The sequence below is a fragment of the Pristis pectinata genome, chromosome 5 (assembly GCF_009764475.1).
Source record: "Pristis pectinata isolate sPriPec2 chromosome 5, sPriPec2.1.pri, whole genome shotgun sequence".
Classification (NCBI taxonomy): Eukaryota; Metazoa; Chordata; class Chondrichthyes; order Rhinopristiformes; family Pristidae; genus Pristis; species Pristis pectinata.
In genome coordinates, this window is record NC_067409.1 from 73678069 (window position 1) to 73691962 (window position 13894).

The 13894-nt window shown below is 40.3% G+C and overlaps 1 protein-coding gene across 1 annotated transcript in view; it reads right to left on the minus strand.

Annotated features, from left to right (window-relative positions):
• Window positions 1–13894, minus strand: part of myo10 (myosin X) — a 208432-nt gene that overhangs the window by 69277 nt on the left and 125261 nt on the right. The window contains exons 6-14 of the mRNA XM_052015834.1: window positions 12653–12777; window positions 11025–11038; window positions 10812–10896; window positions 6631–6734; window positions 5519–5648; window positions 3942–4060; window positions 1552–1698; window positions 1280–1380; window positions 477–543 (exon numbers count right to left, since the gene is read on the minus strand). Coding sequence (XP_051871794.1) covers window positions 477–543; window positions 1280–1380; window positions 1552–1698; window positions 3942–4060; window positions 5519–5648; window positions 6631–6734; window positions 10812–10896; window positions 11025–11038; window positions 12653–12777 — 892 coding nt within the window. The remainder of the gene's footprint in view (window positions 1–476; window positions 544–1279; window positions 1381–1551; window positions 1699–3941; window positions 4061–5518; window positions 5649–6630; window positions 6735–10811; window positions 10897–11024; window positions 11039–12652; window positions 12778–13894) is intronic.

Below are 13894 nucleotides of genomic sequence, written 5' to 3' on the forward strand. Positions count from 1 at the left end.
AAGTGCATAAAATCCATTTAAAGCAATAAAGAAGATCAATTAATTCAAATAAATGTGAATCAACGAATTGTTATCCTTCTCCCTTGAAGCTGTTGGATGAATGGATGCTGTGTTCATACCCGCAGGTCTGAACTGGTTCAGGTTCAGTGAGCAGACAGCCTTGGGTGACCACTGAGGAAATGCACCAACTTCTTGCTCTGCCACAAGACTTAATGAGTCCAACTCTGGAGTACAAGTGGAAGTCTCAGCAGAGAGCAGTCGGAAAATTCAGAGGAAAATTCAGGAAATCCTTGTTAGTGCTCGAGTTTTGGATATCCTCAAGTGGAGAAATCACAGGTAGTTTGACAGGGAACTGCCCAGCAAGTTCCAGTTTAATTCCACATGTAACCCATCCAGTGAAGTTCCACTACAGGACCAAGGTCACACTGAGTTGCTTAAAATTCATTAACGACTATGTCATTTAAAGTGGACATTACCTTTTCAATGAGATCCAGGCACTCCCCATTGTCAATCCAATCTATGTTTTCCCAGATCAATCCGTCTCTGATGAAAAAGAAACCTTGATCAATGAAGTAAGCAGATTTGCCCCCTATTTCTCCAGTTTCTGAATAGAGCTGAAATCATCACACAAGCTCCAAGATTTATTAAAGGCTGCCACTGGCTGCTACATACTGTATATTGCCAAATGGCATGATCAATTAGCTAGATTTTGTGTAATTCCTTTCTAACCACTAGGGACATCTTTAGTTAACCTGATGGTTCTTAATTTGAAACCTGTCAGATATAGACTGAAATTGAATGTTAACAATAATGGATTCAGAATGCATCAGCAAAAATGACTAATGCCATCTGAAATAAGTGAAATAATGGGATGGGTCACAGAATCAAACTTCTCTTTGCCACTGATATTATTCTGAAACCCAGATAACTTCAATTTTGTAGAAAGAGAAACCAAGTTAATATTTCAGGTCAAAGACCTATTGTCAAACGAAGGATCCTTCTTTGGCCTGAAACGTTAACTCTGTTTCTCTTTGCACAGATGCTGCCTGATAAGAATTTCCAGCATCTTCTGTTTTTATTTCAGATTTCCAGCATCTGCAGGTTTTTGATTTAACATACACTTCAATTTTTATAAGGATGAAAAGTAATTTTAAAATTGGCAGTTCAGCTCAGGTGACTGCTGATGATGCAAATCACCGAGTGAAGCAGAAGCCCGGTCTAAACCTTTCTTTGACCTAAATTATTTATTTTTGAAGCGTAACCAATGTGAATTCTTTACCTGCTGTATTCCAACTGTTCCAAGGAAAATATGTGCTTGTTAAAGTACTCTTGAAGTTTTTCATTTGCATAATTGATATTGAATTGCTCAAACCGATTTATCTGTTGAGAAAGACACAATCAAATCCAAATTAAGGAGAGAAAGAGTGTAACAGAGATAGAGGTGAGTGGAAAAATAGGCCAGAAAGAGGGGGAAAAAAGAAAAAGTAGCAGTGAAAGAATTGTTTTTTGCAGTGATATTGTGAATAAAAATAAATTTTCTAATTACTATACCTCAAAATTTTCAAATCCAAATATGTCAAGGATTCCCACTGATTTGTAGTCCTCCTTTCCTTTTACTCTGCTGTTGATCTTCCTGATGATCCATGTAAAGCATTGGGAGTAAAGTGCCATGGCCATAGAATCTCTAGAATCCACTGCCTGCAAAGTGGGCAACATTATTTAAATTCCATTTTACTGCCTTCTGCAGCTCAGATTTAAATCCCATCAGAGGTCATCAAACACACAGTTTGTTTCTATCTCCACATATGCTGCCTGACAAGCTGAGTATTTCCAGCATTTTCTCTTTCTATTTCTGATTCCCAGCAGGCTGCATTTGGCTTTTGTATTGTTCAATTAAATCTCATCAAAACGTTTTAGGGTTTATTTGCATCTTTAATGCAAATTTCTGCATGCATGTACAAATGCACAAAACGTGCCCTTAAACTCAGTACAATATTCTATCTCCACTCCATCTTTCAGCTCCAGGATTAAGTATTGAAAACAAAAAACAAGTTCCTGGAGGAACTCAGTGAGTCAAGCAGCATCTATAGAGAGAAATGATCAAGACCCTTCACTTGGACTCAATGAACATAGCGCATTGACATAATTTACCAAACTAAACAACTTTTTCCCCAGCAATAAATGGACAAATCCAACAGCACACTGACCACTTTCTAGGTACCAGGTCTATACTGATGATAAAAGCAGAGCAATGATCATTGTGATTGACAAATACTAAACGAAAGTTGTTGAGCTAATTGCAGACACAGGAAAGGTTTAAGATTTGACTCCATGTCGAAAGTATTTAATTCTGATAGACTATCTACGGCTACATTTGTCATAGCAGCTGTAAGCTCCACTCTCTGATGTACCTGCTTAGATCAGCATTCATAGAGATAGAGTTTTTAAAAATTGCACACTACCTGATTAACTTCTCCTCTCCCTCAGCCACATGCTGAATAATTTATTATCGGGGAATAATTGGGGAATGTCTCTGATAATTCTCATGCTATATCCACACAAAATCCATTCTCTCCATCTTTACAAATGATCAAGTTAAAAAAAAACCAAAAATAATAAAAAAAAATGTCTTTTCTTCAGACTAAATGTAAATGTAGTTGGATAGCAGTTTTTCCAATTAGTCAGGGTGACTGTAAATGGGGCTCACTTTTTTGTACAAACTGCAGGTGCTGGACTTGGTGTTTTCAATCATGTTACAAATTATTGCAACAAATACATAAAAGCAATAACCTACAAAGTAAAGCACCACCCACCCTGAACAAAAAGCAATTCCACACAGATTAAGACCATTTCAAAACATTCTTGTCGATGCATTAGACTTAACCAGAAAGTTAAATGGCAACATTAATGGGGCTAATTGTTTTTGTAAGTTAGTAATAAATCTTTGCTATAAATATCATCTCAATATTAAAATTCGCTTTTTTTGGTGTTTTTCCTTTAAACAGCAAATGTATTTTCTAGTTAAATGGGAAGAATTTATTGCTGGAATGCATCTTACTTTCTTGACTACAGCTTACTTTGGTTACCTACTAAAATCAAGTCAAGTTGAGTTTATTGTCATATACACAAGTACATGTATGCACAGGTGCAATGAAAAACTTACTTGTAGCAGCATCACAGGCACATAGCATTAGAGACACAACATTCACAAGAAAAACATAAATTAAAAATAAATTATACAAAATTATGCAGAACGAACACAATTATAACAAAAAAAACTAAGTCCATTGTAGTGCAAAGTGTTGCTATATTGAGGTAGTGATTAGGGTTGTGCCGATTGGTTCAAGAACCAAATGGTTGAAGGGAAGTAGCTGTTCTTGAACTTGTTGGTGTGGGACTTCAGGCTTCTGCACCTCCTACCCAATGATAGCTGTGAGAAGATGGCTTGACCCAGATGGTGGGGATCTTTGAAGATACGTAGATCCCGTCTTCTAAAAGTTAATGTTTCAAACCTTAACTGATGAAACTTCTGCAACCCAAAACACTTAACACCATTCTTCCCTCCATGGATGCTGTCTAACCCACTTGGTATTTCCAGCATTCCCTGTTTTAACTGCAAATTTTCAGCATCTGCAGTTTTTTTGCTTTTGATCTTAGCTTGCATTTCAACTTTTAAATTGCAAATGCTGTTCGCAAAGATTTCCTCCAATGTAAAAAATTGTTGGCGGATTCTCATATGTGAACTGGGATTACTCCATCAACAAAAACTTCCTCCCAGTTATGGGGCTTTAAAGCAGTTGTTGTTTTCCAACCATTTTGAGGATTTATAGCTAACATCACTCACCTCTTTGCATGGTTGGCGTCCATGCCTGAGAGTTACAATTTGGACCCAGTCACTGTGACAACTCCTGGGCAATACTTCAACACTGTCCCGTTCTTACCTGCTCCACTGTCAGTGGTGTGCTGATCTCCTCACCCCTGAGAATCATGGATCGATGAGTTAACACCTCTGCTAGCTGCAGGGAGTCCAACCCGAGCAGCTCTGCTGCGCTCCCTAGTGCTAATGAAAGAGAATTAAGAGCTGAACTGACTGGGTCATGCATTTTGCTTGATTTATAACTGAGCAGAGTATAAAGTCACGCCATGTAATAATTAGCAAAAAAACAAGCTGCTGGAGGAACTCAGTAGGTCAGGCATCATTTACGTCATTTACAGGGAGGAGGGGAATTGGACAGTCAGTGCTTCAGGTTGAGACCCTTCCTCTGTCCATTTCCCTCCACAGATGCTGCCTGACCAGCTGAATCTCTCCAGCAGGTTTTGCTCCAAATTCCAGCATCTGCGGTCTCTTGTGTCTCCATGTAATAATTAATTTGGCAAGCTTAGATTTGGACTTAAGAAATAGAAGTATTTGATAAAATTGTGACTGATCTTAGGAGCTACCTCCCTGCACTAACCCAATATCCTTTAAGCAGGCCTCTTGGCCCGAATAATGCAGAGTGGTACCCATGGCCCACACTCAGTGCCGGATTCCCCACAGCCTCACTGTGGGTCTTTAAGACCAAACCTGCTGGCTGGGAGCATCCTGGATACCATCAAGCAGGCCCTGTGTGGCACCAGGGGCTCTCATGATGCAGTCAGGTCACCTGAGTGGGCCCCTGGGCTGTGCTGTTACCAAAGCCCTCAGGCTTTTGAAATGTTTCAATGTCCCTAACACTCAGCAGCATCCACTAAACAAAAAATAACATTTAATAAAATTTGTATAAAATGTAAATAAAGTATATTTAAAATATTGCTGCAAGCACAGATATGCAAGTATTGTAACTTACTTTTTATTCTCAGTTTAAAATATCCATTGAAATGAATGAGATCCCCTGGTGTAAGTGCGGGGGAACATCAGTAATTCTGTATCTCCATTACTGGACTCAGTAATCGACAGATTCACCAGCTGCAACCTGTCACCAAGTCTAGGGCTTTGGTTCACATGTATCTAAACACAAAAGTCCCAAACTTCATAGCACTTACAGGGTAAGTGGCTTTATGCATCAGCAAGCTTTGGCAAGATTTATCTGAAATATTACCAACCTCCTCATCACGCATCAATCCTCTGCATGAGTGAGAATTGCTAGACTGCAATTCCAGAAGATGTGTCTATGTATCAGCAGAATTCTCATACAGGTTCTCCACAGGTTACAAATGCCTGACTTATGTACAGACTGTACATACGAATGAGCATTTGTGAGACCAGGGGGATGGATTTGCCGGCTGCTGCAGGGCTACAGGCATCTTCTACCATGTGGGAACTCAATTCATGCCACATTTCCGACTTGTGAACTGTTACAGGTTACGAACAGTTCTCAGGAACAGAACCCTGCCGTAACTTGGGGAGGACCTATACTGTAATACAAAATTAAATGCGTCCAGGAGACTTTATAAGCCATCTATGCTTCTGAAATGTTTGCAACACCATCACCACAGTGAACCAGTTGTGGTAGAAACCTGGTTACACATTAAAACGTACCTATTTTTGAGGAAACTTGTGCTCCTCCAGCAATTACAAATTCAATATTGCCGAGGTGTAGGACGCCAGCAAGGAGCTTTAGGACTTCCCGAATCTCCTCGGTTCTGAACTTCATGACTTTCATGGCAGCCTGGAGTGATGAGCAGAGAGAGATGTAATTCAAAGGAATGTCCAAAATAGATAAATTAGTACATTTTAAACATTTCAGTGATGATAAATATTCCATTTTCTGTAGCTGTTTCAGGTTACACCCTAAACCTTTGGTGCCACCCTCACCATACAGATGTGATGTATGAATATTCAGTAACCAAATATTAATTTGCAATAATGATTTAAAAAATGATATAATTGTTTATGAATATTTTATTTTTGCCATCCTTCCCTGATCCTACAGCCAGGATTTAACATTTAACTATTACACTGTTACAATACTTAGTTAAGTCTTAACATTTTATTAAAAATATAATGAATAGGGGTACATTATAACATTTTTTCAATCAATTCTTCAGTGATAGTCACATTACAACTGTGTTTCAAGTGGTTTGTTAACTGTGCAGTAAAATTAGGGACTATAGGTTCAAACAAATGAAAGACAAATTTGGGACAAATGTTGGCAAATTCTTCAGGACAGTGATCAATATCTAGCATGGATCGCTGGCTGCAGTAGCAGAGTCAGTTTAAAACTGCAGATAATAGAACATAGAACAGTATAGCACAGGAATAGGTCCTTCGGGCCACGATGTTGTGCCGAACCAATTACATTAGTAATAAAATGCCCAACTAAACTAATCCCTTCTGTTTACACGATGTCCATATCCTAAATCTTAAATAAATCTAGAATTGTATAAGAACAAGGGGGCATCCATTTAAGGCAGAGACTATGCAATTTTTTTCTCTGAGGGTTATGAGTTTTGGGAACATTCTCCTTCCAAGTGCAATTGATTTCTATGACAATTAAAAGAAAAAAGATTTAATATTCTGCATTATTAAAAATGAATGTAAAGTAGGAGAAAAAATATCATATAGATGGATTTTATGAGTGTGAACTGCTGCCAGAGAATGCTCATTAAGAGATGTATAAAACTTCTACCAGCAAGTTTCCAACACCTTACCATGACCTCCTGAAAAGTCTGCTTGTCATCAATTGTACTGTCAATTATACATCCAGACTGTCTCAAGTAATAGTAATTCTCCTGTTCAGATAAATAACACATTTCTGCAGAATAAAAATAAGAATATTTAATTCATGGTAGAACAAGATATTGATTTATTGTAAAGAACCAAATTTTATTTACATCTCCAATTAATAATGCTCCTCAATTGCGAGTATTTCTTAAAACTTTGAATACTTTTTTTTGTATATTCTTGCCACATTACAAGACTAACAATCCACAGCCCTGGACTAATGATATTAAGACACAAGGCCAAATCTCTCTACAACACCTGGGGAAGTTAAGCTAATTAAATTAATCTGGAATAAACTGCATCCATCAGTAATAGTAACTTTGACCAGAATGTCACAAAAACCCATCTGGTTCAGCAACATCCTTTAAGGGAGGAAGTCTCTCCCTCCTTACCCTGCCTGGGCTAAATGTGACACACGGTGATTGCCCACACGAGCCACTCAGTCCCAGGGCACTTTGGGAGGGCCAATAAACATTCATCTTCTCGGACAGACGCACATCTCATGGAAGAGAAACACATATCCTTGCATCTAAATACCAGTGAATTATTTCAGGTGAAATGAAGAAATAAGACCTATAAACACTGAAAGCACAGAAACTGTTCAGAGAAAAGACATTCCAGCTAAACTCGTCTTGCAGCAGAAGTAAATAATTGCTTTGAGTTCCGGAGATGGACTCTGCTAAAACACAGCCCTTTCTTATCTCTCCATATGTTGGATGTGGTGTTTTTACATCATTTTATATTCCTTTAATGAACAACATACTCAACTACAATTAACCAGTGCACATGGGAGTGCGGTAACATGAGATACTCTTGTTGCAGATCATGTGTCAATTCCCCCTGTGGATGAAACAATGATCCCAGGAAAATCTCCCCACCTGTCTCCCTTTATTCCATGCCCCACCGTCCTCAACTATCAGAATCCAACATCTTCAGCCCTTTGTCACATCCATCCATCACCTCCCAGCTTCTGACATCATTCCCTCCCCAATTTGCCTACCACCCCCCCCCCCACCTGGATCCACCTATCACCTGCCGGCTCTTGCTCCACCTCTCCCCTCCACACCATTATACTATCTCCCCTCTTTCTTTCCAGTGCAGATGAAGGGTCTCAACCTGAGACGTTAACTGTCCATTTCTCTCCAAAGATGCTGCCTGACCTGCTGAGGTCCCCCAGCGCTTTTTGTGTTGCTCCAGTAAAATATTGTTCCTCTTACCCACCTCCAAGTTTTCACATTTATTTGCATTTCAACAACTGTAATACTGCCTGCAGTACAGAAGAGCAATTGTTTTAAAGTACAGCTTTTTAAGAAAATGCTTTAACTTTCTTGATGTACTTGCGAGTGGTAACTTGATGCAGTTTAATAAATACAACTGAAAATAAGCTAACCACTCAAAAGAAAGTCAGCATTTTGAAAGAAAGTCACAAGCTAATCTGCAAGGAAATCAGTTTTAAATAACTGTAAAAGAGAATACGAAGATATGCACAGCTATTTTCTGGTAAGATTAGGCTGCAGTTGCTGATTCCTAGAGAACTTTAAAAAAACGTAATTCAAGTGCAGCTATCAATGCCCTTGTGCCCAAAAGATCTTGCTAAGGTCCTGGAACCTCCTTGAGGCCTGCGCTCAAATAGTGGTGAATAATTCACTCTGGGAGCACGGCCAGGTTGGTGTGGGAACAGCTTGCTGTGTCTTACACATTCTTAAAGTTGTGCTGAGTGCTGTTTGGATTTAAAAGTTATGCTGATATCAAGGGAGCTAGGGAACAAAAAACAGCTTAATTGAAGAGTAATACCAAGCCACCCTAAGTAATAGCTGCATTGTTTCACAGTTAGTTTATAATGGTCTGGATTTTTCCCAAGAAAATATCAGCAATTCTTCACGAGACAGACAAACTTTCCCCATGTGATCACCAACAAGGCTGGGGATTTCCACATTTGGGAACCCTGAACTTGAGAATGTGGAATTCCCCGAGCCTGACGCCTGCCCTTTGCCAGCCTTTTCCCAACTATGCTCCATGTCAGACTTTTCACAAAGACATGGCAGAATACAAATCTGCAACAATTCCTTGGCACTTATTTGGGAATTTGGCTGAAAACCAGGGTCCACTCTGAAGTGTTTCCCTTAATTAGAAGCAGGAGGAGCAGCTGTAAGGGAAAGGACATGTATTAGGCAACTTTACATTTTTAAATTAATCTATAGTTATTTTAGTAGCTTTGAAGCATTAAATATGTGAGGTTTTTACTTTAGTTAGTTATTAATAGGATTAGGGACATTCAGATACATGCAAAAGAAGCATGACTGCTGGATGTTCCTTGTGGGCAGGGCTCATTCTGCCCATCACTCCATGGTGGCATCCACAAGGGCAAAGGCCAATTACCATGGAAGACCCCAGCACAGAGTTCTGGGCTAATTCTGGGGGTTCAACGAAAGGCACAGACTGCTCCAGCTCCAGTGCTGTCGGGGTAGTCTGACCCAATATACAAACTCGTGCTTTTGTTCTTATACATTTTCAAAATGAGAACACTGTCAACTTCAATTAGAGATCTTGGCTCAGCTTGCACAGAATTGTTTGTACAGCATTAAACATTTTAATATCACTGACAGGATGGTCAGACTGTTAGCATGTCTCCCAGGCTGGTAAGGACTTTAAAATCATTTCAAGTGAATTATCCAGGTTCAACGCAAAAATCACCAAGTCATAAATCCCTTAAGTAGGTAAACTGCGATTGGCTCGTTGTTTGCACTGAAATTGGCCTGTCATTAAACTGCTTCATGTGTCTTTATACACATGCCAAAAATTGCCAGTACCTAGTTACTTGTGGCTAAAAATAAAGCCTGGATAACAGGAGTGGCCCTTAGAAGTCACCTGGATTGTCAATCTGGCCCCTGCCCACAAAAACATTGTGCACCACTGGAATAAAGGTATTTTATGCCAAAATATTCAGCCCCTTTCTAACCACATCTCACTCCCTTCCCACCCACTGGGAGACTTGCTTAGAGTTATTGAGAAAGACTTGCCACAGAAATATTTGAGAATTTCATTCCACAACATCCTTCAGTTTCATACAGTGTACATGTGAGCAATATTTGCAAAATGCTGGTTACAAGCCTGGGTCTGCTGTAACAAACTTCTGAACATCAGTGGTCTCCCACCAGCAGTCCGAGCATCTTGTTCTAGAAGTTGATGACAGAGTTCACATCTGCTCAGTCGGGTTTCTCACCCGCCTTAAAGCAGTCATTCACCTCATGTACACTGCCTTCTGACTGAGTAGGGCATCTTTGCCAGCAACATCTAGAACACTATTTAACTCTATCACATTAGACCAGCAAACTCTGATCCCCTCACCATTATCGATGTAACAAAATCCAGGTCTCCAATGGTTTCTCCAGCATTCCTCACTTTGATTTTTGCCTAGATGTTTTGCATTTCTGTTGCTTGAGCTTCAGTTTTCCCAGTTCCACCTCCAACCTGCTTTCATCCTCCACATCATCGAAGGACATTTTAATCAAGCTATGAACTGTTTTTTGTTTGCTCTCTAGGATAAACAACTTCCATCGAGTTTATTTACCATCTTTCAACTAGGTTTTTATTTCTAAGTTTACAAAAGTACATTTTTTGGAAAATATCCAAATCCCCTCTATTAAAGACATAGTCACAGAGCTGTGCAGCACAGAAACAGGCCCTTCAGCCCACCATGTCCATGCTAGCCTTTTCCCCATCTACACTAAAACCACTTGCATCTATTAAAAAAACTGGCCAAAATAAAGCACAAATTGACAGCTGTAGATCTTCTGCATTTATACAACCTCATTTCCCCAGAAGGGGAGGGGCTATGGAACCAGTTTGCCAACCTTCATGCTCTTCAGATGTGATATGTGGGCGGGCAGGATTGGCAAATTCAGCCTTGCTCTCCATGGAAACCTTATCATATATGTAATCCCTGCTAACACAGACTGAAGACTGCGCAAACCGTATGGAAATTAGCCAGCTCACAATGATTAAGGAAATTCAGAGCAGACAGCCCTGTACTAAGTTCTTATTGTGACCTTACTGAATGATTGCAGCGCTACCCCAATTTTTCTTACATGGTTTGTTCACCACTCACCTTTCTGCTCTTGATCTGTACCAGCCAGCAGTGCATAGAAAATGTGATAATTCCTCTCCCCGGGGTTCTGTCTGACTACACGGTTCTATACAACAGTAAAAGAAACATATTTATTTCCAGTATCTTGCCAAATGATAAATTCAATGACTAACATTTTGTCTGCATGAAAATCATAGATAACAGTTACGAGTTTCAATCATAAAATGTCCTTACCTTTTCTAATAAATCTTTGTTTCAAAACTTCAGTCAAGAGAAACAACTTAGAAAGCAGCTTCCTTATGTGCAACAAAAAAACACGCTTGTAGAAACAGACATGCAATATCTGAAATTTATGGGACTCAGCAAAATGATGCTATCGAGGTTATGATGCAGCTTTACAAAACTCTAGTTAGGCCACATTTAGAGTACTGTGTTCAGTTCTGGTCGCCTCATTATAGGAAGGATGTGGAGGCATTGGAGAGGGTGCAGAGGAGATTTACCAGGATGCTGCCTGGATTGGAGGGTATTGAATATGAGGAGAGGCTTAAGGTGCTAGGGCTTTATTCACTGGAAAGGAGGAGGATGAGAGGAGACATAATAGAGGTATATAAAATATTGAGAGGAATAGATAGACAGTCAGCGCCTCCTTCCCAGGGCACCAATGCTCAAGACGAGAGGTCATGGCTTTAAGGTTATGGGTGGGAGGTTCAGGGGAGATGTCAGAGGGAGGTTTTTCACCCAAAGAGTGGTTGGTGCATGGAATGCACTGCCTGGGGTGGTGGTGGAGGCAGATACATTGAACGGGTTCAAGAGCTTGTTGGATAGGCATATGGAGGAACGTGAGACAGAGGGATATGCGGGAGGAAGGGGTTAGGTAGTGTGAGGGTGGTCTGATGGACGGCACGACACGGTGGGCCGAAGGGCCTGTTTTGTGCTGTATGGTTCTATGGTTCTATGGTATGCCAATTTACAATGAGTGGAGCCACATTTGGCTTAAATATATCTTTACTGAATTTGAGGGTTAAAGGAGTATTCCCTAGAAATTTGAATTACTTCAGCATCATTCAATTGAAAATGCACACACCCCAGCATGGAGATCCCTAGTCGAATTTATGGATCGTTTTGCATCTTCCCAGAATTCAACCAGGGACCTACTGGCATAACTCACACCTGCATTCCTGAGGCAACATGTGGGAGATTAGATGGTGTGGTTCCACGGTGACCATGTTGGTTAATCCCAGAATAACTAGGTTTTAGTGTTAATACACCTGATCAACACTCCACCCTGCTCTCTGCTTTTGACTTGCTGAATGCCTGATCAGTAACCCCATTGCCAACTTCCAGATCACCACTGTATCCCCATAAGCAGCCAACCTCTGACCAGCTGAAGGGACACTGCTCCCTCCCAAACCCCATCCATCCCCACACCCCTGCCCCCACCAAGGGCTTGGCCCTCCAAAGGCTGAAACACCACACCTCCCTAATGCCTCCAATGTCCAAACCGCCAATATTTCAGCCCAACTCTGATCTGCCCTCCAAATGGCAGCTCTCCCCACCAACATACACACGACTCTCTGGATCCTGCCTCAATCCCAGAGGTCCCTCCCTTCTTCACTCACTCTGAAGCACATGGGAGAAAGAGCATAACACCACTTCAGCAGGGCAGGCCAGAGTCTGCAGTAACAAACTCATGGGTACTATACAACCACCAGAAAGTACATCTTCTACATCACACTGCAATTTCTAAGCATTTATTTTCCAAGTGTTTGAAACAAAATAATCAATTATTTGACTCAGATAGGGACCATTGTTGGAACGCTTGTCGGGGGGTGCACCATGCCGCCAGACGCAGTGAAGGATACAATCTATGATTCTGCCTCCCTGTATGTTGCCCTTCTGACAGAAGTTCAGCTGGATGAATTTCCCAAATCGGCTGGAGTTGTTGTTGTAGACAGTCTTCGCATTACCAAATGCTTCCATGATGGGGCTGTTGATATTAGGTATAGGTTAGAATTCAGTTTAAAAGTTGAGATGGGTTTCATGCAAAGTGATGACACCACACAGACTGATCAATCAGTTGCTTTATATTATATTGTTTCTTTTTGAGAGCAAGGTATAAAATTACAGAAATATATATTCAAATGTAGTTATTGCCAGAATACATTAATGCATGTAGTACATGCCAGAGGATCCATGATTACTAATCATATGATTATGAGGATCTATGGCTTTCTACACTTGCCAAGAGAATTCTGAATCTGATAATCTGTTAGTTGTTATTGGTACTGGCAATTGGTTTATTATTGTCACATGTACTGAGATACAGTGAAAATCTCTTGTTTGCATACCATCCAGACAGATCATTCTATACATAAGTACATGGAGGTAGTAAAACGAAAAACAGAATGCAGAATATAGTGTTGCAGTTACAGAGAAAGTGCAGTGCAGGTAGACAAATAAAGTTCAAGGGCCACAACGAGGTAGATTGGGAGATCAAGGATTCATCTTTCGCGTACTTGCAGGCTATGATGTAAATTACGCCACAGACACACAGGTTTGCAATTTGGAACTGGATTTAGTTTGAAGTTATCATAGAATCTGTGAAATTAGAGCCTGTAATTCAGGTCACAGTCTTCACAATGATAGATTGAGGCTTCTTATCCAAGCAGCAGAATAGCAGGCCTCAATTTTTGCAGATGTACAATGGCCTCAGAAACTAAAAAGCCCGATTTAGTGATGCAAATGGAGAGGTAGTCATTACTCTGTATCATATGCTCATAATGGCCAATCAGTAGAGGAGAGCACTCTTGGAAGTAGGACAAACAGCTAAACCATAACCTTACCATACAAAGCTTCAGCTTCATCAGTCAGGAGGGCCTATGGTTTCAACCCTGCCCTACAATGATTAAATGGCTCTTACTCAGAGTGCAGCTCTGTCAGAGACTGCATACAACTGGAATATATTTGTTAGGACTAACTCCAGATGCTCCCCAATAACCTTGCAGCTTCAAACCTAGTAAAAAAGAAAGGTGATGTCATTGAAATCTCTGATTCTGTGCAACCTGTGCCTTGTGGATGAATGAAAAGCCTTAGCAGCACAGTGG